The 27,728-nt window shown below is 38.7% G+C and overlaps 1 protein-coding gene across 10 annotated transcripts in view; it reads left to right on the top strand.

Annotated features, from left to right (window-relative positions):
- The window catches only part of GRIA4 (glutamate ionotropic receptor AMPA type subunit 4), a 220,621-nt gene that overhangs the window by 65,396 nt on the left and 127,497 nt on the right, over positions 1-27,728 (top strand). For all 10 annotated transcript variants that reach the window (XR_009744190.1, XM_061457772.1, XM_061457778.1 and 7 more), the window contains exon 3: positions 5,117-5,356. Coding sequence is in view for 9 of the 10 variants with exons in the window: in XM_061457772.1 (XP_061313756.1) it covers positions 5,117-5,356 (240 nt within the window). In the remaining variant the exon portion in view is untranslated. The remainder of the gene's footprint in view (positions 1-5,116; positions 5,357-27,728) is intronic.

Here is a 27,728-nt window from a genome sequence, read left to right as displayed (position 1 = left end):
ACTGTACCCTAGAGAGATTACCTGTGTTGTAGCAGTTCTTGAAGATCTGTAGCACATGGGAAGAACCCTTGTTGGAGCAGTTTATGAAGGACTGTATGCCATAGGGGAACCCCACACCAGATTAGGGGAACAGGATGAGGAGAAAGGAATGTCAGAGACAAGTTGTTACTGAACTGACCACAGTCTGCATTCCCTGTCCTGATCTCCAAAGCGTAGGAGGAAATGGAGAGCAATGAAAGAGTCCTCATATCTGGAAAACTTCCATAACACAAATTGCTCCAAGTCTTTCAGTTTTGGTGCTGCTACAGTTTGTGAGTTTTTGGCAGATCAGTGGTTCTGTTAGTGTATCTGTAACAGACAACTGTGTCAGGGCATCCCATGTAGGAGCCTAAACCCAGGGAAAAACTTTTTTAAGTGCTCATTTCAGAGCTTGTGTCCTGGAAGACTCGGAGGCTGAAGCAAGATCTATCATGTTACCTCTGTGTTAAGACTGTGGGTCTTCCAGATTCGTACCTATATGGTATAGGTATCATATAGGCTCCTGAGCAAAACTAATGCTATTGTTTGCTTATCAGACTTCTTTTTTTTTGTCTCCTGAAGAAACTTTTAAACTTTTAGGTGTGACTAAACAATAAAACAAGACCAATATGTAATATGTGTGCAGGTGTATATATACGTATGTGTATTTGTACATACACATTTCGCACAAACTTTCACTTGACCTCTTCTATGTAATTCCCATGGTTGTGATTACATGTATTTGGACTCTGACTTCCCCTGTACCTATTTAGAGAATTTAAACTAAATGAGTATAACTTCTGGAAGTCAATGAATAAGAAGTTGGGGTTTGATTTTTTGCTTTTTGTTTTTCAAAACAAATTTGTGTTTAAAGTGTGGGACCTGTCTTCAGACAATAACAGGGACTTCACAAAGTCTTTCTTTCACAAAGAAGGAAGACTGGATGTGGCTTAACTGTATGCCTCAGTAAACCCTGCAGTGTACAATTTTTGCCCTTTTGGCATTATGATTTCTTTTTTTAACAGAAGGTTCCATGAGTCACCTATTCTTTTAAAGTGGTAGTATTATCACATAGTTCTATCTTCTAAAATAGAAGATATCTAGTTCATATTCCATCTACTGCAATAGCATTCTCTTGGCTATGTAAGTTGCATTGCAAAGTCTTCTCTGGAGTCTGACCTCTGCATTCATCTGATCTTTGGTGGCATTGCAAATTTTGCAGGAGAAAATCACGTGTAATACCAGCATTAAGTTATCAGCTATGAAGAGATGTCTCATTTAGAGACAAGCTATTATTGAATGTATTTCAACGTATACTCATGAAAGTGTATTTGTCGCTACATTATATTTATGGGGAAAAAAAAATCTCAAACAAAATTTTCTTAGAATTCTAATGTGAGATAGTGTTTTACCAAGCATAATTTAGTCCATTTATAATAAGTAAAATGCCTTTAGAATTGTAAAAGAAATAGATAAAGAATTGGGAAATCCAGGTAGTCATGTTTTCCTGGAGGCATTTTCATGAGGACAGTAGTGAGTCAGAATGCAAATCCTCATGGATTTGCTGATTTTTGTGGTCGCTGCTGATTACTGTAAAATTGATTCAGGAGCGTTGCAGCATTTCTGCATATGCTTAAGCCTAATCTCCATAGTGTCACAGGCACTTTTCCTCTCTGTGGGTATTGTACCAAGTAAGAAAAAAATTTCATAACCTTCATCTTAGCATTTTTTTCTTATCATGGAGCAAAAGACACTATTCAGTAACTTCCCGGTCTTGTTCTCAACTACAGTAGCGCAAATTTTCTTTAATTGATTATTTCAGACCTTTAATGATAGTCAGATAAAGTTTTATTGCGTTTTGTTCTGGGCTGTAGCAAAGGTAGTTTGCTTTGAAAATGTGAAGAATTATTATTATGTTATTTTTAGCTAAAAATATTTGACTTGTTTCTGTCTCTCTTTTTCTTTTTTTTTACGACCCTGAGAATGAATTTGAGCTTTAACTCTACTAAGTGTACAATCTCTGTATGGACCGCATGTTATGTAAAGTACCATTTGCCCATTTAAAGCTGCAAAGAATTAAGGCAATGCAGGGCCTTAACAAAGATTTTCTCAAAACAGAAAACACATTAAGTAACTACCACTTACATACACAAGGTTTACATTCAACTATTTCAGTTGGCAGAGTTAACTGGACTGTGTTTGAAAATAGAGGAGGCCTGCCATTTCCTCATAGAAACACTTGTAAAACACTGAGAAATCCCTTTGTAGGGGAAAGTAACATGCAGGATGTGACTCCAGAACTGAATGAATAATTATACAAGAAATGTGTAAGAAACAAGTGTTTAAAAAGGGTTGTTAGTAAGAAAGATTGTGTTGAAGAAATCAAGAGGTATAGAAGACATTTCCTGCAGAAATAAGAGCCTAAGTTAGGGTTGCCAATGAAAACTGAAACTTGCAAAAGATATGAAAACAACATCTTTAAATACAAAGACAGGAAACAGGAAAATAATTGAAGCTGTTATATATTGGTGATGGAACAGAAAACCAGGAAAATCTGGTTAGAGACATAAAACTAATAGATACTTCACATTGATTTTCACTCAAGGAGGATGTTGACCTTAAAAGAGGTGTGATGTCTAATGGGAACAGCAAAATCACCTTTCTTCTGCAGTTCTTAAAGAATTGGTTTACTGAAGGGCAGATGAAATAACATGTGTTTCTTAGCAGAGCTGTTAAATGAGTTATGATACGTGTAATCAATGAATAAATAAAATAGTACTTACTTTTAAAGGGGGACATAGATCCTGGCAACAATGGACCTAGCAGCTTAACATCTATAAAGTTATAGAACAGATTTTGATGGAAAAAAGACTTAAAATATGGCTACACACAGAAAATGGCATAAAATGAAACCAGAAGTTATTAAGGTAGACAGTATGGGATTAATCCATGTCTTCGAGTTGCCAAGAGAATGAAGTAAAACTGGCATTCTCCTAAAAGAAGTGATTTCTGAAAATGGAAACAAATAGGAGAGTTAAAAAGCAGGCATGAAACTAAGAGGAAGATGTAACAAACACTAGTAGAAGAGGAGGTACCAGGCTGGAGAAGCATAGCTTCAGGAGGAAGATGCTAAGAAGAGACTGATTTTACAGTAGACACAAAAATAAAAAGTCTGAGTACCCCGATGGAATTTGCTGGTGAGGCAGACATGAACACTGGTACAAGTTTAGAACAGGCTAAGAATGTAACTGTGGAAGTAAATAATTTTGAGGAGTACAGTAATAAATATGACATAATGAAAAATTAATAATAGTGACTAATAAAAATATTATACTATAAGCATAAGCATAAACTCATCATTGGAAATAGGCCAGAAGGAAGAAGGAACAGAATTTTGATCCTGAAATCACTATCAGCCATCACAGACATGAAGATTTAGAAAAATGCAATGTGGTGTTATGATATGTCAGCAGTATTTTACAGTAGAGATGGGGAAATAATAAAAAAAAAAAGGCAGAAAGCATTCAACTGAAATTCTAAACAAGATGGTCATCTTTGTTCAAGAAATATGAGATGAAACTGGAAAAGCATAGAACAGAACTTTTTAGGGTTATTAGTGGAATGGCAAACCAGTCATTTGATGGGTTTGTAGAATGTATGCTGTGTGGTTCAGTAAAGCAAACAGTAAGAGGTCTTGTAAGAGCTCTGTATCAACATATTGAATGGGGACTTACAAGAAGAAAGAAAGCTTTCTAAAAAGCTTTATTTATATCTAATCTGACTATGAAAATCCTTAGGTTGGGATTGTAATAGTGGGACAACACGTAAAATCACAGAACTGCCCTCAAGCCACTCTACTTCAGTTCTGCCATCAGATCTGGAGTCTGAGGAGGAAAATGCACAGTTTGTATTTTTTGCTCTCTATGCAGTAAATGCAATATTAAGGAACTAAAGCTGAACTGATTTGAGTCAGCCTGTTTGCTAAATGTGTATTGTACCCTAACTGCACTGCTCTCACAGGATGACTGTGACCTCCAGGCTAGAAGAGAGGAGGGCATCTAAAGGATGTGCCTTAGGTTTTTCCATCTTCAGCCTACATGAAAGAACAGGTTGCAAGGAAAGAGGTTGTGGAACAAGAGAGCACAGTAAATACATAGGAGAAAATGGATACAATGAGCCCATAAATGCCTGTTCCTTTCTCCATTTTCTGTGATTCTGGGATTGGTAACACTTAATAATCACTCCATTTCTAATAGGTTGCATTGTACTTGAAAAAAAGTTGGGATGTGTTTTCATTGAGCCCTTTGTGAGTTCCTAGAGAGGTAGTATTTTCTCAAGAAAATACCCTTATATCTGCTTTTATGTGCATAGATCAATAAAGCCTTTATCCGGTCTGTTAAAAATCAATAAAGGTCTTTATGTCTTAAATGAGTCCCAGAACAAATCAAAACTCAGACTATGTATTCAGGTCATTGTCTTCTGCTTTTGCGGTTGACAGAGTAGAAATAAAAGGTTTGGGGCAAAAGTCTGGTCATGTTGACTTACTGTGTTTCCCTTCAACTGTTCTCCTAAAGTCAAGGGGATTATTCATGAAGTAGGATTTTACTCAGTGTCTGTAGTAGACTTCTAATGCAACGCAAGGACTCCCTGCTTAAATGGGAGTAAAGGTTCTACACTGTTGCAATTTAAAATGTCTACATTTCTTTCACTTACAAGGTTGGTAACATTTTTGTGATAATTGCACATTTCAAAATGTGAACACTTTTCATCTTAAGATAATGGAAATGATCAACACCTGATAATATCCAGAGCTATAGTTAAAACAGCATATGTTGAATTTTCAGTCATGTGCAAAAGCACGTTATTTATTTTATATTTTCTTTTAGAGTGAAAACATTATTGACAATGAATGGGATCCAAAAGTGACAAAGTGTTATTTGGCTATTTAGAATGGCCAGAATGAAACATGTGAAAAGTGAAGTTAAATACACAGGCAGAAGTTAAAATCTTCAAATTAAAAATTTTGGGATATTGGAATGCCTAAGTACTAATTTTGTCACCAGATGAACTTCATGGTTTTGTTTTGTTTTGTTTTCAGTTTGCTCCCAGTATTCTAGAGGAGTTTTTGCCATTTTTGGACTATATGATAAGAGATCAGTACACACCTTGACCTCATTCTGCAGCGCCTTGCACATCTCCCTCATCACACCAAGTTTCCCCACAGAGGGTGAGAGTCAGTTCGTGCTGCAGCTGCGGCCATCTCTGCGGGGAGCCCTCCTGAGCTTGCTGGATCATTATGAATGGAACCGTTTTGTCTTCCTGTACGACACAGATCGAGGTGAGTTGTGACCCGGATTTCTTATATTTTTAGTTCAAATGACATTTGCAAGAACTGTGCATTATTATATCATATTGAGAGCTTGGGGAGCCAAATTATAAAGGGCCTTTGAGGTGAAATACCTCTGACTGAATAGCTGTGTGGTTGAAGGAAGAATTCCTTTGTCTGCAAAAAATTGGATATTGGATGCACATAATATGTAATCAGCCAGCTCTGAAGCCTGTGCTTTAAGTCTAGAATACTAAAACATTTAAACTAATGTTAGTGAAACAAAGGCAGAGATCAATAAGCAGAATTTTGCAGTTCTGTTCATTCTTCAACTCACTTCATAAGTGACAGCAGTACAAAGAAGTTGAGAGGACCAACATCTCCTCTGCACTGATGTAAGCTGAGATGCAAGCGAGCCCCTTAGGGTTTCTGTGCTTTGAAAGGTCAAGGCAAATTGAGGATTGCTCACTGTGAGGCTGCAGCAGAGAAGAGGAGGGAAGAGGCAATACCTGCTAGGCAAGGGGTATCCGTGGGGCAGCAGAGGGAGGGAATGCTGCAATAGTAGCCCATCTTGTGCTCTTTTCAGCTGGAGTTATCTCTGTGATGGGCTACACTTTTATAAAATATATAGCACGTTACACAAAAGGCCTCACTTTCTATCCACATTCTCCATTCTACATCCCAGAGCAACTCAGAACCTTTTAAGTGATAAAAACCTGCATCACTGCACCTTCCCACTCAGTGCTGAATTGAGAAGTAAAATCTGCTGTTCTCTGCGTTGTGTTCATTCTGATGGCAAAGCCCTTTGCCTTTGTTTATGGAATAGGATTGAGCCAACATGGCTCAGCTTCTGTGAAAAAGGCAAGATTTTTATGTTGATGGCTTACTTTCAGGGGGAAGCAAGTGGTATAGCTGTAGTCAAACAATTATTTTACTACAGCTGGTTCAGGATAACTCCCCATGTGGACAGTCTATTCTGGAATTAAAGTGGCTTTATTCCAGCATAATTATTCTGCACTAGAAATAAAGAAGTATACTGACTTAACTAAACCTGTTTAATTATTTGATTATGGCTATAGAAGTCAATTTTCTCATATATACAAACTCTAAATTTTAGTGAGTTTTTATCTTGATATACTGCCTAAATTCCTGTATTTAAATCAAAGTGAGTAATGGAATGAAAATAAATGGCTTGTATTGTTCCATAATTTTGTTTGGGGTTTTATATATATATATTTATATATATATATGTGTGTGTGTTTATGTTTGCTGAACCTACAAAGTTCTGAGAAGCATTATAGATTGTATTAGATAACTGGAAAGAGAAAAAACCCAGCAAATTTAAAAGTATTCCTATTAAAAGACGTAGGTGTGAGTAATGAAAACAAGCACATAATTACAGATGTGGTCCTATGAGTTCAACAAATTGTTAAGAGAAGAAATGCACAACCTGCAGTCACCTTTCTCATCTAAATTCACATGCTTATTTAGATTGAGATATCATTTTTAGGCATGAAGTATCACACCAAGGGCAGTTTCAGGATGTCAGCTGTAACAGTGTGGTTAATGAATGATTCTTATGGCACTGAACTCAGCAACTCTGAACTCATCAGTATGACTTTGATAAAGAGATGTCATTTGCCAGCTTGGATGCAGGGGGTGCTACATTGGATAGTCTCTCAGATTCTAAATAGACTCGTGACTCAGTTTAATGCAGGAGAAAATAAGATTCAATGTATCTTTAGGTATTAAGATGACTCTAAACATACATCATTGCTGAATAATTTTCCCTACTATTACACAACAATTATTTTTTTTTAATGTGGAGCTGACACAAGAAAAGACTAAATATCATGTCTTAGTGTAACCAGAAAAAGGAAAAAATATCATTAATGTTGAGTGATAGGGTCTCTCAGTGAGGCCAGAACTTAACTTTTTCCAGATTTTTGCCAGAGATCCTTCATTTACATGCCAGATATTTCTATGTCCCTCAGAGCACCCCCATACGACCAAAGTGAAGGAAGGGGAACCACTATAATCTTTTAGTTTTGTTACTGGGCCTGCAAGTTGTTCCTGCAGCTTAACCGGGAAGTTATAAATAAGCTCTTATGGGAGAAGGTAAGCAAGCAGTGTAAATTCTAGCCAGCCACAGTAACTGTTTGTGAAGGCAGCATTTAGCAGCTATCATTATTGTAAAAGGCAGAAGTCCTTGGCGGAAGGCAATATGACAGAATAAACTTGGGCAAACCTTCAGCAGCAGGGGTGACATACTGTGGTGGGCAAATGTGTGTTGTTTCCAGACCTGCTTTCCCAGCCTTTCCATCCTACTTTTTTCTCAGTTCTGCAGCATGCGGCTCAGTTGCTGCTCACTCTTAAGGGATCAACAATTAAACCATAATATTAAGGTAGTTTTCTCAGCTTCATCTGTTCATTCATCTCTTTAACAGTCTCTCAGCTCTCTGGAGAACCCCAGCCTCTTTGCTACTGGAGGCATCTATGTTAATATTTTAGTTCAGGTCAGAAATGCACTTTTGTCACATCTCTCCAAGACATTCCCACATACCACACCTGGGTTTACACCATGGAGTAGTCTTGGAACTCACAAACTCTGATGAGGTGATGGCTTCAGCTGTTATGTTGTATCTCCCTTCCTAGAGTTCTGCCAAACTTGCAGTCTGGAAAATCACTGTCTTGTGACAGGATGAAGATACTAGGAAGAATGATAAAGATGCAGAATGAATTGGGTCTAGCAGGGGAAATTCTAGGAAAGGAGAACAAGTTTTGGAAAAGACATTAGACCGAAGAGAAAAATAAAGGAAAATTCAGCTTGTTATTTAACAGGGAAAGTGAGGAAGTGAAGAGTGACACAGAAAACTAAAGCCTCGAGGTCCCTTTTGTTCCAATACATACCTCTTTCTCTTAACCTCCTTCCATAAAAAGGTTTAATTATGACCCAGTGCTTAATACAATTAATATTAACAGCAAAGTGCCAGGAACACAGACAGGATAGGGAAAAAGCAATCTGAAGGACACTTACTGAGTTACACAAAGTGTAGTGGGAAAGGGCTAAAATGAAAACCATGCCTCCTTGAGATATCTAAAAGAAAGGGAAGTCCAGCAAGGGTGAAGTACTCAGTTAATGTTTGATGTCCCCTCTAAAGGGAATGAAGTGAAAGAATCAGACTAAAAGAACGGTTAGTTTCTATATGTTGTTTCATGGTGATTGAGAGGTATTTCTTCTAAAAAGAGGCATACAGTCAAGTGGAGCTGTGCATCTACAAATCCATGGGGTTTTTGATCTACCACAGGTATACCTATTCTGCTACTTGCCAACAGTGTTTTTGAGCACCAGAAGGCAAAAGTTGGACCCTGAAACCACAGAACAATGCTGGACAAGCTCATGTGAGGTGTGAGAAGCTGTTTAAGAATAGAATCACAGAATTGTTTTGGTTGAAAAGACCCTTTAGAGCACTGAGTCCAACCATTAACCTAACACTGCCAAATCCACCACTAAATCATGTCCCCAAGCACCACATCTACATGTCTTTTAAATATCTCCAGGGATAGTGACTCCATCACTATCTTGGGGGACCTGTTCCAAAGCTTGACATTGACAACACTTTGGGGAAGAAAGTTTTACTAGTAACCAATATAGAACCAAGATATGAAGGAATTGAGCATACCAGAGGCTGGTGTTAGTTTTCCACATTGTGTGCAGCCTTACTGAGAGCTGGGATGGCTGAAGTTGCTCATGAAACTGCAGGGATTACCCAGAGCTAAGGGGTCCCAGGGTGGAAAGTGGTAGAGGGGCTGCGGAGCTGCATGGAACACCAGGGATATGGCAGCCAGCAGACTGGAAACTGCTTTCACAGAAGTTCAGCAGCTATTTGAATTCAACCGTGTTTCCCAGCAAGAGGTTTTAGTCCCTGACTGTGACTAAAAAGCGGTAGCAGGAGAAGCAGATGTACCAGCTGGCCTAGCAGTTGGCTCACCAGAGGTGAGGACTATAAAATAGTTATAGTTATCTAGAAATTAGGCATTGTGTGTGAGCCTGCTTATGTACCTTGTTGATGAGGTTTTTTTTCCCCTTTGCTCCTTGTAATTATATATTGTTCGTTAAACCAATTCAGTCATGGTTGCAGGTGAAGAAAATCACTTGATGTGCGCAAGGCAAATTTAATTTTCCCACTTTTCTGGATAGAATTTTTATAGCAACCCCTTTAAAGTTGAAAACATTCTGGTTTATGACAGTCTAAACCCAGCAGAAAGGTTACACAAGTCCTGATGGCCTGTTCAAGTTACAGTACATAGAGTAGCAGTCTCCAGGCTTTTCTCTTTGAGGACTTGTGGAGGATAGATGGGTCCCAGCTGTCTGGAGAAGGCAAAGAAAGGTGCAGGAAATTTATATCTCTCCCTCTTATTTTGAGGGAGATTATGGAGTTGGTTATTTACAATCAGTTTATCAGGCTAATCTAATTTATTCCTCTGGCAGAGTAGCTGGCCCAGCAGTTAGCATTAGATTTGATGTATCCATTATTAGTAACTCCAGTGATATTGCCTTATGCCTGACATTCTCCCATAGAAAATAGAGATTCCACTATAGCATGGCATCCTGAAAATTAGTAACCTTAGCTCCCAAATTGTTATTAATTACACATTTTAAAAGTAAGAGGAGGTCTCAGGCGAGGTGCAAGTTATTTGTGTTTGCTCTGGTCTAGTGAACATCCAGTATGAATTTGCATGATTGCACAAATGAACAGCCTTTGTTGATACCCAGTTGGGCTGAGTTTAGAGTGATGCAAGACAGGTTCAGAGTTGAAAGTGCTAAATAGATAGACCAAGACTGAAATATGATAAAGATGGTACAAAGGGTAAACTTAGTAGGGAAGAAGGAAAGGTACAAAGTGCAGAGTGACTGGCTCAGCCATAAAAATAATGTAAGTCCAGAGAGCCATACTGTTTCCAATTCCAAATTTTGACATTTAGGAAAAAGAGTGCTGCATGTGACAAATGAAAGATGAATATTTCTATCTCCGACATGGCTCTGCTGCTGTCATGTGCTGGGATTTCCACTGCACCAGAGAAGATAAAAAATTTCCAGTAAGATGAGGAAATGGAATGGGATTGAATGGATACGGTACATAGAGGACATGATGGTGGCAGCACTGTGACCCACCACTTTTTCCTCGCCCTTTGATAGTACTGGGTACTCTTTGTATCAAGGGCCTTTGGTATGAGAATGGCACAAGGATAAGGCATATGTTGTTAGAATGGCACTGTGTTCACTGACCACCACATGCAGATCTCGCATATTAAGTTTAAAACATCTAGAGGAGAGGAAGAGTGTTAAAAAATAAAATAAAATTAAGCATGACCTTTGAGGAAAAGCTTCAGGAATTAAGATCTTCTTTATTTTAGGTCTGTTAAGGATCAAAGGCCAATTCTTCGTTCATCCTGAGAATTAGAATTTTTTTGCAGGAAGGGAGATTTAACATATTACTAGGAAAAACTGTTTCAGTAAGGTCAGAATAGTCTGAGGAGATTCTGGGGATTCTTATCACTAGAGGTTTTAAAGAAATTTTGAATATATCGGCAGTGATGATCTGCTTTTCTACCTCCTGCCTCAGATGATCTCTTATGTCTCCTCAGGTTTTATATTTATGTAATTTTCATGATAACCCTAGGAAACTGGGAATGGCTGCTTCACAGTACTTGGGACACTGAAAATATAGTTTTCTACTATAAAGCAACTTTCAATAATATATTATTGCTGTTCAATTATATATATAGCCTTTGTAAAACATTTAGTATGTTCTATTATTAAAAAATCAGATCAAAACCATTTTAAGTGACTTAGATAAAGCCACTGTAAATTAAGGTTGAAGGACTATAATTAGAATATGGAACTCCATAAGTTAAGTTACTGTTAGCTGGACATTTAGGATCTGCAAGAATTGGCTCTATACCAAGCTTTACTTTATATTTTTACTGCACTTCTGAACAAATTTGTCTAGGTCTTAATAATGAAAAGAGTAATAATATAATAGCAAGTTGGAAAGTTATTTCAATACCTCAATTGAAAAACCTAGAAATACTAAAGCTAGTAGTAATACAGAAATATAGCCTATGTGTTTATCTGCATAATAATACTGAGTCAAGGCTCTTATTCATTAAATAAATTTAAAAGACAAAGTGTTTCTAAGTGTTATTAAGTATTTTCTGTATAACAGTGTTAAGTGCAAACCTACATCACTCTTACCCTAAACTGCTAGAATGTCACAAGGTGTTTCAGGTAAGCCTGAGAAAGAACAGTTATGTGTTTGTTTGTAGAGAAAATTATGTTGGGAATCTGACTTTGTTCAGTTGCTATCCACTTGGTTTAGAGCCCTTTTTTTCATCATGATCACGAAGAAGAATTTGGAAGGATTCCCACAATAAGCATTTTTCATCCTACTGACCTTTGGCAAAATGTCTAAGAATAAAATGGAAACAGAAGCTCATGACTGTGTCCACTAAAATGAGAGGTGCTTAACTGCAGTATGCAGTTGTGTACCATGCAGTTTTGTGAAACAAAGAGTGCTGTTGTGACATTGCAGAAATATTGATATGATATATTCCAGAAAACAAACAGCATCCAATACCTGGTCTCATAGTACTTATTAGACTACTTTAATATCTGGTCTGTAGGTTTGAAATTTTTTGTGTTACATGTCTTTATAATTGCTGAGATCAGAATCATCACCTGTTTTAGAGTAGTTCTGTCAAGTTCAATGATCAAACTGGCTTAGAGTTCCAGTATCACAGTATCACAGTATCACAGTATGTTAGAGATTGGAAGGGACCTCGAAAGATCATCTAGTCCAATCCCCCTGCCGGAGCAGGAACACCTAGATAATGTTACACAGGAATGCGTCCAGGCGGGTTTTGAATGTCTCCAGGGAAGGAGACTCCACAACCTCCCTGGGCAGCCTGTTCCAGTGTTCCGTCACCCTCACTGAGAAGAAGTTTCTTCTCAAGTTTAAGTGGAACCTCTTGTGTTCCAGTTTGTACCCATTACCCCTTGTCCTATCATTGTTTGCCACTGAGTAGAGCCTGGCTCCGTCCTCGTGACACTCCCCCTTTATATATTTATAGACACTGATAAGGTCACCCCTCAGTCTCCTCTTCTCCAAACTATAGAGACCCAGCTCCCTCAGTCTTTCCTCATAAGGGAGATGTTCCACTCCCTTAATCATCTTCGTTGCCCTGCGCTGGACTCTCTCCAGCAGCTCCCTGTCCTTCTTGAACTGAGGGGCCCAGAACTGGACACAATACTCCAGATGCGGTCTCACCAGGGCAGAGTAGAGGGGAAGGAGGACCTCTCTCGACCTACTAACCACCGCCCTTCTAATACACCCCAGGATGCCATTGGCCTTCTTAGCCACAAGGGCACAGTGTTGGCTCATGGTCATCCTCTTGTCCACTAGGACCCCCAGGTCCCTCTCCCCTACACTGCTCTCTAACAGGTCGTTCCCCAACCTATACTGGAACCTGGGGTTGTTCCTGCCCAGATGCAGGACTCTACACTTTCCCTTGTTATATTTCATCAAGTTGCTCCCTGCCCAACTCTCCAGCCTATCCAGGTCTCGCTGGATGGCAGCACAGCCTTCTGGCGTATCAGCCACTCCTCCCAGCTTAGTGTCATCAGCAAACTTGCTGACAGTGCACTCAATTCCCTCATCTAAATCATTGATGAATATATTAAATAATACCGGTCCCAGTACTGACCCTTGAGGCACTCCACTAGTTACAGGCCTCCAACTAGACTCAGCCCCATAGACTACAACTCTCTGGCTTCTCTCCTTCAGCCAGTTCGCAGTCCACCTCACTACCTGATCATCCAGTCCACACTTCCTCATTTTAGCCGTGAGGATGCTGTGGGAGACTGTGTCAAATGCTTTGCTGAGGTCAAGGTAGACCACATCCACCGCTCTGCCATCATCCATCCACCGTGTTATTTCCTCATAAAAGTCTAAGAGATTGGTCAAACATGATTTCCCCCTGGTGAAGCCATGTTGACTGCCCCTCATAACCCTCTTATCCTTGATATGCCTTAAGATGGTACCAAGGATAAGGTGTTCCATCACTTTCCCAGGGATGGAGGTGAGGCTGACCGGTCTATAGTTACCCGGGTCCTCCTTCTTGCCCTTTTTGAAGACTGGAGTGACATTTGCTTTCCTCCAGTCCTCAGGCACCTCTCCCGTTTCCCAAGACTTGGTAAAGATGATGGAGAGTGGTCTAGCAATGACTTCCGCCAGTTCCCTCAGCACCCGCGGGTGCATCCCATCTGGACCCATGGATTTATGGATGTCCAGATTGCTCAACTGTTCTCTAACCCATTCCTCATTGACTAAGGCAAACCGCTCCGTCGACCTGACTTCATCTAAGGTCTCAGGGGTACAGGGCTCTTCAGGACTGCCCGCAGCAGAGTAGACAGAGACAAAGAAGGCATTCAGTAACTCTGCCATCTCTTTATCTTCTGTCACCAGGGCACCCATCCTGTTCATCAGTGGGCCTACATTGCCTCTGGTGTTAGTTTTGTCTTCCATGTATTTAAAAAAGCTCTTTTTGCTGTCCTTGACCCTTCTCGCCAGGTTTAATTCTAAGGATGCCTTAGTCCTCCTAGCTGCCTTCCTACATCCTCTAGCAGCAGCCTTATATTCCTCCCAAGTGGCCAGCCCCTCCTTCCATGACCTGTAAACTCTCCTCTTCCACTTGAGCATACCCAGCAATTCCCTATTTAGCCACGCAGGTCTCTTGGCCCTCTTCCTTGACTTCCTACGTGTCGGGATGCTCCAATCTTGAGCACGGAAAAAGCAGTCCTTGAATGTCAACCAACTATCTTGGGCCCCTTTACCTTCAAGCAGCCCTGCCCATGGGATTTCCCCTAGCAATTGCCAAATACATCCCAGTAGTAGGACTGCACTTATGCTATTGGTGAACAGGAAAAAATTCTCACTAGGTTTCATAAAAAAGCTGTTTACCTTCAGCAGACACTCTACATGGGCAGTGAACTGTGTCATACGTACTGGGATCCAAGTACCACTGTATTTATTGTTTACCAAACTTGTGTTGTAATTTTGTACAGGCCAATCTGAACTGGTACGCAAAACAGAGAAAAAATTGTTTTATCAAATATCTGTGAATGTGGAAAACTGTAGTAAGTTTATCAATCTCCTTCATAATGCTGCTGTGTGAACACTAAATTCCGTGTTTTAATGGAATACTCCAATGTCATTTATGCATCAATAACTGGTTTGCAGCAAATTTTGCTTTGCCAGTGTTAGCTCATTAGTAATTATACTGGCAACATGCCTGCTTGTCCTCATCTTCTCAGCAGGCAGTAACAGCTTGAAAATGTAGGTAGTAAATGCACACGTGAAACTAAGATGCAGCTGGATCCTAACATCAGCATCAGTAATGATATTGTGATGTTCCACCTATCCCTTGTTTTACCACGAAAAAGGAAGCAATACAGGTAAACCAGCATGGTCATCATGCAATTCACTACATACGAAAATCTTCCAAGACTGCTTAATTAAAGTACTCCTCTTGTTGGCTGAAATGATTTCACGTTATATTAAGGTAGACATTCACAGAAAATACACATATTGAAATCAAAAGCTGGTTATCAAGTGTACAGATGATTCCCCTGACTTTGCTATTCCATGTAGGATGTGTATCAAACTAAGCTGCATCAGGACTTTTCAGGGGGTTTGGTCATCTAGCTGACAAATGCCATAGGAATATGTAAATCAGAAAACATGAAATAAAACTGCTGCTCATTATATTTTTTATCTGAAGAATTTGTATTCCTTTGTTATGGGTTGGTGGATGCCATGGAGAAGAGAAGAGACTTGGGATAGTTTTGAATACTGCTTTTCAAGTTTCATGCCCATGAATCAGCTTTGCCCTTTTTAATAATCTGTTTGTGACAGTGTTGCAGAATCCTTAGAGCTAAGTTCTTTTCTCAATAGCATTTATCACAGGTTTGCACATGTGTAACTCGAGAGTATGCCTGTAGCTTCTATATGCTTTTATATTCCAACATCCTAATGTAAATAACTTTGCTGCTTCAAATGGCTTGTTCTAATTTTATCAGAGCAATTGCATTTACAGAACCTGTCACAAACAGTTGATTTGCTGTTACCTGCATATATATAACATTCCTTTAAATGGAAGCATGTAATTTTTAGCTATTTGTACACACATTCTGTATTTACTTGGGAGCAGGGCAACATGGTCTGCAATTCTGAATATCTGTTTCCATTTATTTAAGAGCTTTTCCACACAAGGTTTGCTGAAAAAAAGCTCCTGTATTGGCATTTTTACTCTAGATTGCCAGGATTGATAGCAAAGTTAAACTCAGTTGCTCTTATGAGTTACGAGTAACACCTCTGAGCACTTTTCTGAGGATGTACTGTACATGAGTATATGAGTATATATTGCTCTGAGTAGCAATTTTACATGTTTGCCCTACACAGATAAGCCATACTAAAAGGTCTGCATACTGTATTTTAGGAACTGTATGCAGTAAAAATTGATTTTATGATTATTTGATCCCAAAGAGAGCAGGTGATATATATACATGCTAATGGGACTTATATTCGTCTTTTCCATTAATAAGATAGATTACTTCCAGAGAAAAAAGGTTTAAGTAAAAATTTGTGTTATGGTTTGCTGATACTTATTTTTCATATTAATCTTCAGGATAGACTCTGCCCTTCCTTGCATATACCTGTATCAGTGGTATCACAACTGACAAAATCTGCAAAAAACTATCATCTTTAGTGAAAGAATGGTAGGAGCCTTACATCAGTATAACCAAGAGCACCTTTGCTAAGTATGAGGCTGTTTTATGTTATTACTACACATTGGTCAGTCGTTAACACTGCAAACACTTGATAGATGCACCAACCAGTAGTGTGGACCTCCAAAGAACGCCTTCAAAAGACTCAGACAAGGAAGCCAGCCACACATCCAAATGCTTATGCTTTAGAAATTTCTTTCAGTATGGACATCTGAGTCCTGCAGCTGCTGTACATAGCCCTTTATATGGCCACAGGTGTTGGCTTCAGTGCTGGAGCACAGAGTGATAGCAAACAAAGGGGAGTATAGTCGATGCTGCCAGAGACCAGACATAGTGCCAATTTAATACTGAATGTAAAACAAATAGTTGTGCCAATTTGTTTCTAAATCCATTTTTTAGTTAGAAAAATTAGCTTGTCTTTTGAGAGCATTATCTATGTGTGGATGAATGTTCCAAGTTTAAATACAGTATAAAGCAGGTTGTTTTTTTAATCAAAATAAATAAACAAAATATAGACTTAGAAATATCAAAACCTGCTGTTCTATTGTTTATGTTGTTATTGTTTAGGAAAATAATCAAATTGTATTAGACCAATATAATTCTTCATGATGACTCTGGCATATTTTGTGAGACATTTATCCCTTATGTAGTACAAATTACTTCTCTGGAGCTGCAGCAGGGCGCAAAGGTAATTCAGCCTTAGAATATGTTGTGAAGTAAATCTGTGTTTGTATTCAAGGGCATTTCTGTAGTTACACATTCTTAATTTAGCTGATTGAACTGCCGTTGAAACATGTATGCAATCTATAATTTTAGGACATTTTCTGCTTCTGTGAAGAATGTGTACTCCAATGTCTTCAGATTTTCAGTATTTTGAGATGCATTTTGCCTGTAAATAGAGTATATTTTAGGCATTTCCCTCATTAATTACAGCTGAATCCTATTTACATACATACTTATACAAATAATTTGACTTTGCTTGATTCCAAAAGGAGAGGTGGAAGTGTAGAGATCCTTTTAAAATGATTGACTACTTATCACAGTACTACAGATGCTATTTCTGCCTCTGTACAGGGATTTCCTGCACTAGTATTTGCAGATAATAACATTAACAGCTGCTTCTGTTACTACAATTGCAGTGAATGTTTGAGGTATTTAGCATTTTGCAATTGGAAAGAGAGTTACCAAAGGGTCCTTCAATCCTAAGGACTCAAAATCCCTCCTTTATACTACTGCCTTGGTGGGGTTTAATATTAATGCACACCTGGATGCTGCGGGAATACCATGCTACAGGGCACGGGACATACATCTTATTCCAGTTTGTTCCAGTTCAACTTGGACTTCATTTGACTTCAAATGGCAAACAGAACATTTAATATAGTTCGAATATATGGGCATAATAAGTGATGAAAGTGTTGCCAAAGAGGAGTTGTGAATGCAAATCTGTGGTTGCTAGTCTGTATCTCTGAGCAAATATGCAAATAGGTCTAAATTATTCAAAATACTCTTAAGAAACTTTATTGGTAGTGAAATAAGGCTGCTTTGCCAAACTTAGATTGTAAACAGAGTTTACATTTAGTAGTACAAAGCAGGTAAGGAACCTGATCCTTAAACACAAGTTACTGTCACAGTCACAGACCTATCAGTTCTTTTTGAGTGGGATCTCCCTTTGTTTGTGTTGATGGTGTTATTTGCTTTATATCATTTTGTATACGTATGTATGTATGTATATGTATGCATATATATGCCTAATAATAATTATACCTCCTAGCTTTGTCTGGATGCAGAAAAGTTGAAATAATTTAAATTTCAAAAATCTTCTTGTCTTAGAAGTTCACATCATACAACTGAAAAATCTTCTAGCAGTAGTTTTAGATTATATTTTCTTCTATCTGCTTAATTTATATTTATCCTTCTCAATAATAATTATTTTAAAACCAGTCTTTTACTATGTCCAGCTAATGTCTCAATATCTTCAATATTTTGTTTCAAAATTATTCAAAGCAGGAAATTCATTCAAATAAGCCTTTTCCTATGAAAAATATCTTGAGAGGGTTTTCTTCCAGAAATAGAATTTGTGGAAAAAAAAAAAAAACAACAGCTAATTCTATGAAATAATTGAATAATTGTTTTACTGAGAAAATAATAACCTTCTCTGAAATGTTTCTTTAAAAAAAGTTTTTAAAGCTCAGTATGTCATTGTTTATATCTTTTAAGTTGTGCCTTGTGATAGATTGATTTAATGTTCAATTTCTCCTTAAATAAGCAAAGCATTCTGCTAGGTATTTCCTAATATAATTACATGCTTTTTCACCTTGAGACACAATGAAAATCCCTGTCCGTGTTCTGTGAGAAGACAAGGGTGATGTTCACAGTCTGCCTTTCTGCACAGGACTTCCATTATTCTGTGAAATATCCCCAAAACAGCCCCACTTAATGCACTCTTCTCCTTATAAACTGTTCTTTTCTCCTTGAGAGAAAAGGAACTTTTTCCTCAGTATCAGAATATCCATTCATAGGTTGCTAATCCGTTTTCTGCATTACGAGCTGTTTACAGAACTGCAGCAGCTTTATATTCTGCTGCTTCAGAAACTTGGCTTATCTATTTTGTTGCTCACATTTCACTACTGCAGGGGGTTCAACTATCTTCAACTGCATTATCTCATGAATCACCTCAGGATCTACTTCTGCATTCCTGCTTTCACATATTTTCCCAGATTTGTTTGCTTTAGTCTGCATTTCTTTTCCTCTTTAATCACTTAGTACTGGCTTTTTATCTACACCTTCCGCTACTCCTGTTTTCACACTTCCATGTTCTATGAATACATTCCAGTAATGCTGATTCATTTTCAGCCCCTGTACATTATTTGAAAACCTCAGAGCATCCTATTGCCTTCTGGTTTTATCTCTGCCATTCACAGTTGTCACAGATGAAGATTTTTTAATTTAAAAAAATTCAAAACCATATAATATGAGTTAAAATAAGTGAATGCCTGTGGCTGCCATGGAGGAAAAAGTTCAGTTTTGATTCTAGGGTGAATAAATAAGTATAAATTTATGCATCATCACTGCAGTTTGAATGAAACAAAAGACATAACAAAGAAAAAAAAAAATATTGATTTATTTTATTCTAAATCAGTTTAGAAAGTGAAAGAATTCCAGTTTTGATTTACTTCAGTAGTGCTAAAAGCGAGTCTGGACTTCACGTGCATGTGTCACCAAAGAGCAAAAAGTGAGGTTTACCAAGTCCAGTGTCTTGTATCCTCAAATGCACTTCCAGGCTACCAGACAAGACTGATAATAGGAAATGCATAGAGGTGCAGTATTTTGTCTGCACCAAGAGCAGAATTCACAAGTAGCCTAAACACCAAATTACGTAATTTCTCCTCCGCAAGTCAGACGGGATGCAGTGGCCACCGCACAGCTGCTGGCCTGGGTGGCATCCAGGCAGACACAGTCACAATTGTCTCGCTCCATCTGGGTCATTCTGAATTCCCCCAACAGGAAATGGAACACAAGCAGAAAAGTTTTAAAAACATCCCAGACATGAATCAACAAAAACCCCAAACATCTGCTCATCAAAGCTCGTCAGAAAACAGTGTGTTTTATTTACACTACTCTTCTGGATGGACTGAGAATGCCTAATGAGGTTAGAGATCACTGGAAAATATTGCTGGTATGAAGTGTCCCATTTCAGTTTCCAGATTACTGGTCTAACCTACCCAAAATATGTGAAATACAGTGTATCATATTCTGCAGTTCTGTTATTTTAGCATGAAGTGATTTAGCTTTTTTTAAATTCACATCAAATCCAACCTGGCTAAAAAAAAAAAAAAAAAAATGTACAATATTATAATTTATTTTGTAGATAAAATAGTGCTAACAAAACCCAGGATAATAGAAAGTTGAGTTAATAGAAGCAGATTCAGGAGAGGAGTGAGGAAATGTGGGCTCAGATCCTTAGATTATGCAGCTCATCATAACCTGCTGACTCCATCCTGCACTGCTGGGGAATTAGGCCACTGTGTTTAAACATCTAACATTGTATAGTTCTTCTGATCCACGGGACAGATCCGTACGCTGTCCTCATTCAGGATTTATAAACCCAAATGTCCTTGTGAGAAGTTTTATTACAAGGGCAGGTCTAATTTCAGCTTTATCCAAAGTAAGAACTCAGATACTTAACCCTTCTTTTCAGTGACTGGTGTTTTTGTAGAGCTACATTCAAGCTGTTACACAGGGAAGTGCTTAGCTCAAAGATGGATACTGAGTTACCTGAGCTATTTCTGTTATTTTCGGGAGAGTCACCTCAGCTACAGTGAGGAAACTTTGGTTTATGGTGGCTGTGATCTTATTCTTGCAGACATCCTTGTGCTTCTCTCTGCATATCAAAAGGGAAACAAAACCTTCTTCTGCAGGAGTAAAGTTTGTTAGGGACCAAAGGGGGTGTTTTAACTGTTCACTGATTCTTGTCTTTTTTTCATGCTTTTTAAAGAGTTCCCATCACCTTAGCATCAAAATGACACATAGTATTTCTTCTAAAGGTTTTTTTGTTTGTGTTCATAGGAAAGCATCTTCCTTAGCAATGAGAGCTTTTAAATAAGCCAGTGTAGCACCCTGGTCACTCTCTTTAAGAGTCAACTTGGAGATTATGCAGTTTTCTCAGTAAATTCCAGAAGAAGCAATACTTTCATAGTGTTGGTTTGGAGAAAGAGGACAACAGCACTGATGAATGACTAGAGCAGCTGTAAGTCACATAAGGGGTAATTATTTTTTGCAAGTGTGGAAAGGAATTTTATTCTGCATGTCTGCTGTGTAGCTACAAAATATTGCTGTCAATGCCAAAAAGGATAAACACCTGCTAAAAGAACTGTAGAGAGGATTATCTCTTTTCTTACACATGCACTTAATGAAATACGTACTACAGATTGGACCATCTTTTTTTTCTCTCTTTCTCTCAGCACTTTTCTAGCCATTGAATCAATTGTTCTGTGCCTGACCTGTAAAAATATATTTGCTATGTAGAGAGGCCAAATATCAGATGACATGCATCGGTTACTTTGTGCCAACCTGCTAGGACAGAACACTTGTTTGTTCTTTAACCAGTCTGGTTTTGAGTTCTCTTGCATGGTATTTTTACTGGAATATGGGGCTGCTACTCCCTCCTGCTCCTGTGCCTCCTCACCAGGCTGGAAAGAGCTATGCACTGATTTCTCTTCACCTGTGCAGCTGTAGTAACGCTCTGCCAGCAATGCCAATGTTCCCTTGCCAGTTTTTAAACATTCTGCCAAGTAGAGAGAATTAATAACAAGATCTGAATCATCTCTAAAGTAACCCCAATGCCCCTGTGTCCTATTCCTCCAATATTATGCCATTTTTCAGCTCCTGTCCAGGATAATATAAAGGATCTCTTATATCCCCACAGCTGAGAAGTGTGTCAGGGCAGGCTGCGCCATTTATTCAGGCTACCCTTTTGCCTTTGTGACTCTAAACATTTAGAAACCTTTAGGTCAGATTTTACAGTCTGTGTCAGGCTGCTCAGCCAGTGCAAAGTGGGTGGACTCCAGCCAAAGCTGGTGAGCAGCCTTCACCCCCTGTCCGTGAAGGAAGCAGAGAAAGGGCAGTGTGGTTCACGTCCTTGTGGTCCCTCTGGTCGCATGCGAGGCAGCCCAGCCCTAGACCCCCACCACTCTGGGAAAGGAGCCCTGGGCTGGGTTAAGCCCTGTGCCTGCATGTGTTGGACAGCACGTGGGGACATAGCTGACATTCCCTCCCCTGAGGGTATCCACATTTTGAGTGGAGCTTTTGATTTTCAGATTGGAAAACAGAAGAGTTAAAACAATTGATGGGTTTGAGTGGAGGTTAAAGCAATAGGGAGAAACTACTAAACCTGAATCATAGCTGATAATGTCTGTAATATGCCTGCCTACTATAACTTCAGCAGCAGCTTCCCACTGTGATGTGGGCTTAACTTACTTGATTCTCTTCCTTTCATTTTGTTTCATTCTTTTTGCTCCATTTGCAAGCAGAATCAAAGGGAGTAAAGCATCTAAATGAACTGTCAAAAGTGAATAGTGGAAGATGCTTGGCCCCTAGTCTCAAGAGACCTCTGCCAGATGCATGATGGTGTGCCGAGCAGGGGCAATGTGCACTTGCAGCTCAGAAGGCCATTTGGGCTGCATCCAAAGGAGTGTAGCCACCAGGTCAGGGAAGTTGATTCTGCTGCTCTACTCTGCTCTGGGGAGACCCCACCTGGAGCACTGTGCTCAGCCCTGAAGTCCTCAGTACAGGAAAGACATGGACCTGTTGGAGTCCAAATGAGGTCCACAGAAAGGATCAGAGAGATGGAGCACCTCTCCTATGAGGAAACCCTGAGAGAGCTGGGGTTGTTCAGCCTGGAGAAGACTCTGAGATGTTATTGGAGCCTTTCAGTTCTAAAAAAGGCCTATAAGAAAGATGGGGAGAGATGTTTTTAGCAGAGCCTGTTGCAATAGGAAGAGGGGTGATGGTTTTAAACTAAAAGAGGGAGATTCAGGCTGGATGTAAGGAAGAAATTTTGTACTTTGAGGGTGATAAAACAGTCACAGGTTGCCCAGAGAGGTGGTGGATGTGCCATCCACTTAAGGGCCAGGCTGGATGTGATTCTTGGCAACCTGATCTAGTTGAAGACGTCCTTGCTCATTGCATGGGGGTTAGACTAGGTGACCTTTGTGGATCTCTTACAACCCAAACTGTTCTATGATTCTATGAATGCATCTTGCTTCAGCAAGCTGTGGTGCCCATTTCTTCTCCTAGCACCTTACATTACTATTGCAGCTACTGGGGGCTTACTTTGGTTGGATGTCATGAATGCACAGCCACAAGCATAACCTAGAATGCTCTGAGCTTCTCCCCTTATTTTTTCCTCCTTTATCTCTTCTACCACGTTAATCATAAACTTTACTTCATATTTGGATGGCATCCTTGATTATCTCAAGCTTTCTGCCGTGTGTTTGGCTTTCCCCCAGGCATGAAGCCTTTGAGGCAGCATTTTTGCAGCTGTTTCTAATTCAGCAGCCTACGTATTCTACTTACTGTTCAGAAAGAAGAATGACACTTAACTGCTTCTAAGGGCATCCCTAAAAACCTGTATGGAGATTCTGACACAGTACTGTTAGTGTGGTAAAAGGCAAAACTTGTTATAGAAATGTAAACACGCTTAACACTTTGCCATCCACCCACAGTGGCCATGCACTGGCCTTGTTCTGGCCTGAGCATAAGAGTTACACATATATATATACACCGCATCACAGTCTCTTTTACCATATCATATACCCACTGCTTTTATTAATAAAGGGTTATTCCACAGTGACTGTGATGATTACAGGGCGGTTGGTGGTAATGAACTGACCTCAAGTGCTGCTTAAAACCTTTGACAGGAAGTGTAAGAGAAAGAAGATACCTTTTTAGATGAGGCACCACGTGCCTTCTTTGTCCTGGCCAAAAAGGGTTACCTGTTGAGAGACTCCTTTTTTTTTTTTCTTGACCCTTTTCCATCTGTTTCGCTGTTAATACCTTAATACGATGTATTAATATGTCTGAAAGAGCTACATGGCACAAGCCACTAAATTCCTTTTGGTTCTCTTCTCTGTTAGTAGTAAAGGGGCAGCTTCTGAAGGCCTAAAAGTTATCTGGCTTGTAAAGAAAAATCCAATCTCTGGTAGAGACTGGAGTTATAAAATTTGACCTACTTAGCAAAAATCCTATTAGATGGATTTACACATGGTTGCCTGAGATCAGACTGTCCAATATGAAGAATAGAAGAATATGAAGAATGTTCAATGCTGTCAGGTATATTTTCCAGGTTACTTTTCCTTGCTTCTTTCAGAATCTAGTACTAAAAACAATGCAAGATATAATCTATCTCATTCATATAGAACATTCATATAGTTTGGAATATCATTGTGCCCAGCCACTATATCTGTTACGTTGTTCCAGCATTGCTGTAAACAAGAAAAAAAAAATAAACTTTACTATTTTATTTTTTTTTTGCCACAACTAGTTACATGGCATGGCAAGATGGCCCTTCTCAGAGGTTATTCTGAGCTCTGACAAGTCAGTCTCATTTTAATTGCTGTAAACCCTTTTTTCTTGACTTCATACCACTTCATCTCACCCCATGCTGCTAAGCCATGTGACTTTATTGCAAAGCTAACAGTACTGAGTGTTTGTTGTTTTATTTTTCCCTTGAGTCCCTTTCTTGAAGAGTCAGGTGCTTTTGTGAAGCTCTCAGCACTTCTTTCTGTCCAAAAAGAAAACAGAAAAAATGGAATTTCTGTCCCCTTTGGCTGTAGAAAAGAGTCTGTGACCCCAAACACTACAGTGGCTCAGAAACTAGCGGACAAAGCAAAGCTCCAAATATATGTTGTTGTCTTTAAATCCTTGTTTATATTAGTCTTGTAATTTTGTTTTGTTACAAGCAATTTTTTTTAAATTTTACTTGCTTAACCAAACTTTTGTTAGCAAAGGTCCAACAACAACAAAAAAAAAAAAGACAAGCCCCCAAAACCAAAACTCTACAAAAGGTCCTATGAACTCCACAACTGCTAGTAGTTTGATTCATTGGGATCATCCCCTGCTCCCTTGATCACTTGACTCCTTCCTTGCCTTTTAGATAAGAACGTTCCTGTAAATGGGAGGCACGTTTGCCAGAATCCTGGTACCTCTTTTGCATAATTGTCAAAATTTCCATGACCTGGGCAGAAAAAGCAAATGCCCACGCCAACCTGGCATAACCAGTGAATTTGTCTGCTTCATTCCCAGGAAGAGGCACTCAGAGAGTCACCCTTGGCAAAACTGGACAAGATGTTTTCTCCAGAAAGTGTTGGGGCTGGTATTTCTGGGCCTTGAGTAAAGACCTTTTTTTCTTCAGCATCCTACAATCTAAGCACAGGGAGAGGACATTACTGTCTTGGGCATATTGAGCTCTTACGGGTTATGAGCAATATTCATACAGCATGTATTGCAAAGCAGAATAGCTTCCTTTCTAGGTAATAAAGTAAGGATTTCAATTCAGCATTGTCATTTCCTATGTTCTTTATATGAGAGCTTATGGGGAGTCTCTGACAGAGAAGCTATATATGTAATTTAAAAATCTATAGTAATAAATATATGCTGGCCATAACAATAAACTTTCACCATCCTTTAGCTTTAAAAGATGGTTGTGAATAACTCTATAAGAGGACTAGATTCCCAGCTGTCATCAAAAGCTACACAAGAGTCATTTATGCATTTATCCTCTGAAGGCTGGTTCCCAAGGCTCCCTTCTGACAAGACTACTGTGCCAGGAGCTTGTAGCTTTTGCTAACCCAGGCTAGGGAATTCCTATTGTAGGAAAGCTGGTTTCACAGACTTAGGATACAGCCCATGGACTCTTTTACTTATAATTTTAAAAGTATGTGTGCACATGTGTGGGCATGTGTTTTAAACTTTAGTTTACCCTGTGTCTGCAGACAAAAGTACGCCTTGGAATTTCACCTCATCTTAGCTTGGCTTGGCTAACTGAAGCTGAGAACATACCATTTTTCCATCTCATACTTCCTGTATATTTTAGTTTCTATACTCTTGAACAGTAATCATATCTATTAGAACAAGTGCAAATGGAAGGTGAAATACTATTGGTCTGAATTTAAACACTTTATACCAGTTTTGCATTTAGTTGTCCTAAATAATCATGAAAACACAAGGCCTTAAATATCGATTTTTCATTCTTCAGCCCACTGAGATCTGCAGTACATTTGACAAGAAGTAACAGGCTCAACCTATGCCAAGGGAGGTTTAGGTTTAATATTGTAAAAGATTTCTTCACAGAAAGGGTGCTCAGGCATTGGAACAGGCTGCACAGGGCAGTGGTGGAATCACCATCCTTTAAGTGTTCAAAAACTATGTAGATGAGGCCCTCAGTGACATGGTTTAATGGTGGTCTTGACAGTCCTGGGGTAGTGGTTAGACTTGATCTTAAAGGTCTTTTCCAATCTAGTTGATTCTGTGATTCTATGACAAGTGGGTATTGACCCTCACACGGTGTGGGTCAATGTTACCTCATAAAACACTAAAAACTTAATCTGTCTAAATGAAAGTGGATGTCTTTCTATTGCCCCTTCTTTCTCCACATGCGTTATTATATTATAAATAGCAATATATTAATTTAGCTTGGATTTACTTTGAATCGTACATATACCTGAATTTTCAAATAGGTTATTTGAAAAGAAAATAATGTATCAAAGATCTCTGGTGGGACCTAATGTATTTACAAAAATAGAAAAATGCAAGTACAAACACATAAATATTTATGATTAATTTTCTTATCCCTATAATGTAGCATAATCTTTCTGCTATAGGATTAGGTTTGGTCTGCCTCTGGTTTGTGTGACGGAAAATTTAGAGCAGCTCAATCAGCATAAAACAGTATGCAATGAGTTAATATCAGCACTACAAGTGTGAAAGTTTTTTAATGCATGACTAATTTATGTGCATGTCTTGTCCTTCTGAATTAAAAGGACCATTTGAGGCTGAAAATTAAATCCTAGCTGAATTGTTTTTCAATTAACAAAATAAGGGGAACAAAGCTTTAAAACACTTTGTGATTCATAGATACACTTCATAGAGTGCACACAGCAGTGGCTGTTCCTTCAGCCTAATTCTGCTTTCACTGACAGAGATGAAAATCAGGAACAAGCCAGAAAGTTAGTGGAGCTACCTGGGGTAAGATGAGAACAAAATGAAGAATTTATATTGTCACAGCTGCAGAGAAAATATATAGCAGTGATGGATTATTTCTTTATGGACTATGACACAGCTTGAACGAAGAAAAAATAGTAGTGGCCTATAAGCAATTGATTTTTATTTTTTTTTCAATGTTGAATGCAGGTAGAGCTACTGTTTGCCATTGCTCTTACGCAGAGAAACAACTGGAAAAGAACAAAGAACTTGTACTGGATGTGAAGATCTTTTGCAAAGATATTTTCAATTTAGTGATTGGAATACAGTAGTTGGCCTTTTTGTAAAGGAAAATACGTATCTCAAGCCTCTGACAAAGTCTGCCTGGTAGAAAACAAGTTGGAGAAATGTATGTGTGTGCTAGAGACTTCCTGGAATATTCATTATTTGCAGCTAGTAATCTTTGAGTAGACTCAGACTTATTCAGATTAAGGTACTTTATTTTATGTGAGTTTGAACTATTGCATCTTTCAATGGCTAGTAACATATTTCATTTTTTAGTTAATGATAGGTGACTTCGGGTTAAACAGATCAATCAAGACTTTAATTTCTAATGTTTCTTTCAAACTGCTGTTAACTCCCCTCAGCTTTACATTTATACAGGTTAATATAATGGTTATATTTGATTAATAGTGAACATTGCAGATTACTATCTGATGCTAGTAACATGTAATAATCCATTTAATTTATCTTTTCCTTACCATTCCTTCTCCTCTGCTAATTATCTAACACTCTTCTTTGATCCTTAGAAAAATAATAAAAAAAATCCCCTGTATT

Source organism: Pezoporus flaviventris, unplaced genomic scaffold (genome assembly GCF_033815535.1).
Source record: "Pezoporus flaviventris isolate CSIRO_AGI_PZ_B2104156 unplaced genomic scaffold, CSIRO_AGI_Pfla_v1 ptg000025l, whole genome shotgun sequence".
NCBI classification, from domain to species: domain Eukaryota; kingdom Metazoa; phylum Chordata; class Aves; order Psittaciformes; family Psittacidae; genus Pezoporus; species Pezoporus flaviventris.
This window is presented reverse-complemented; position numbering and strand designations above follow the sequence as displayed.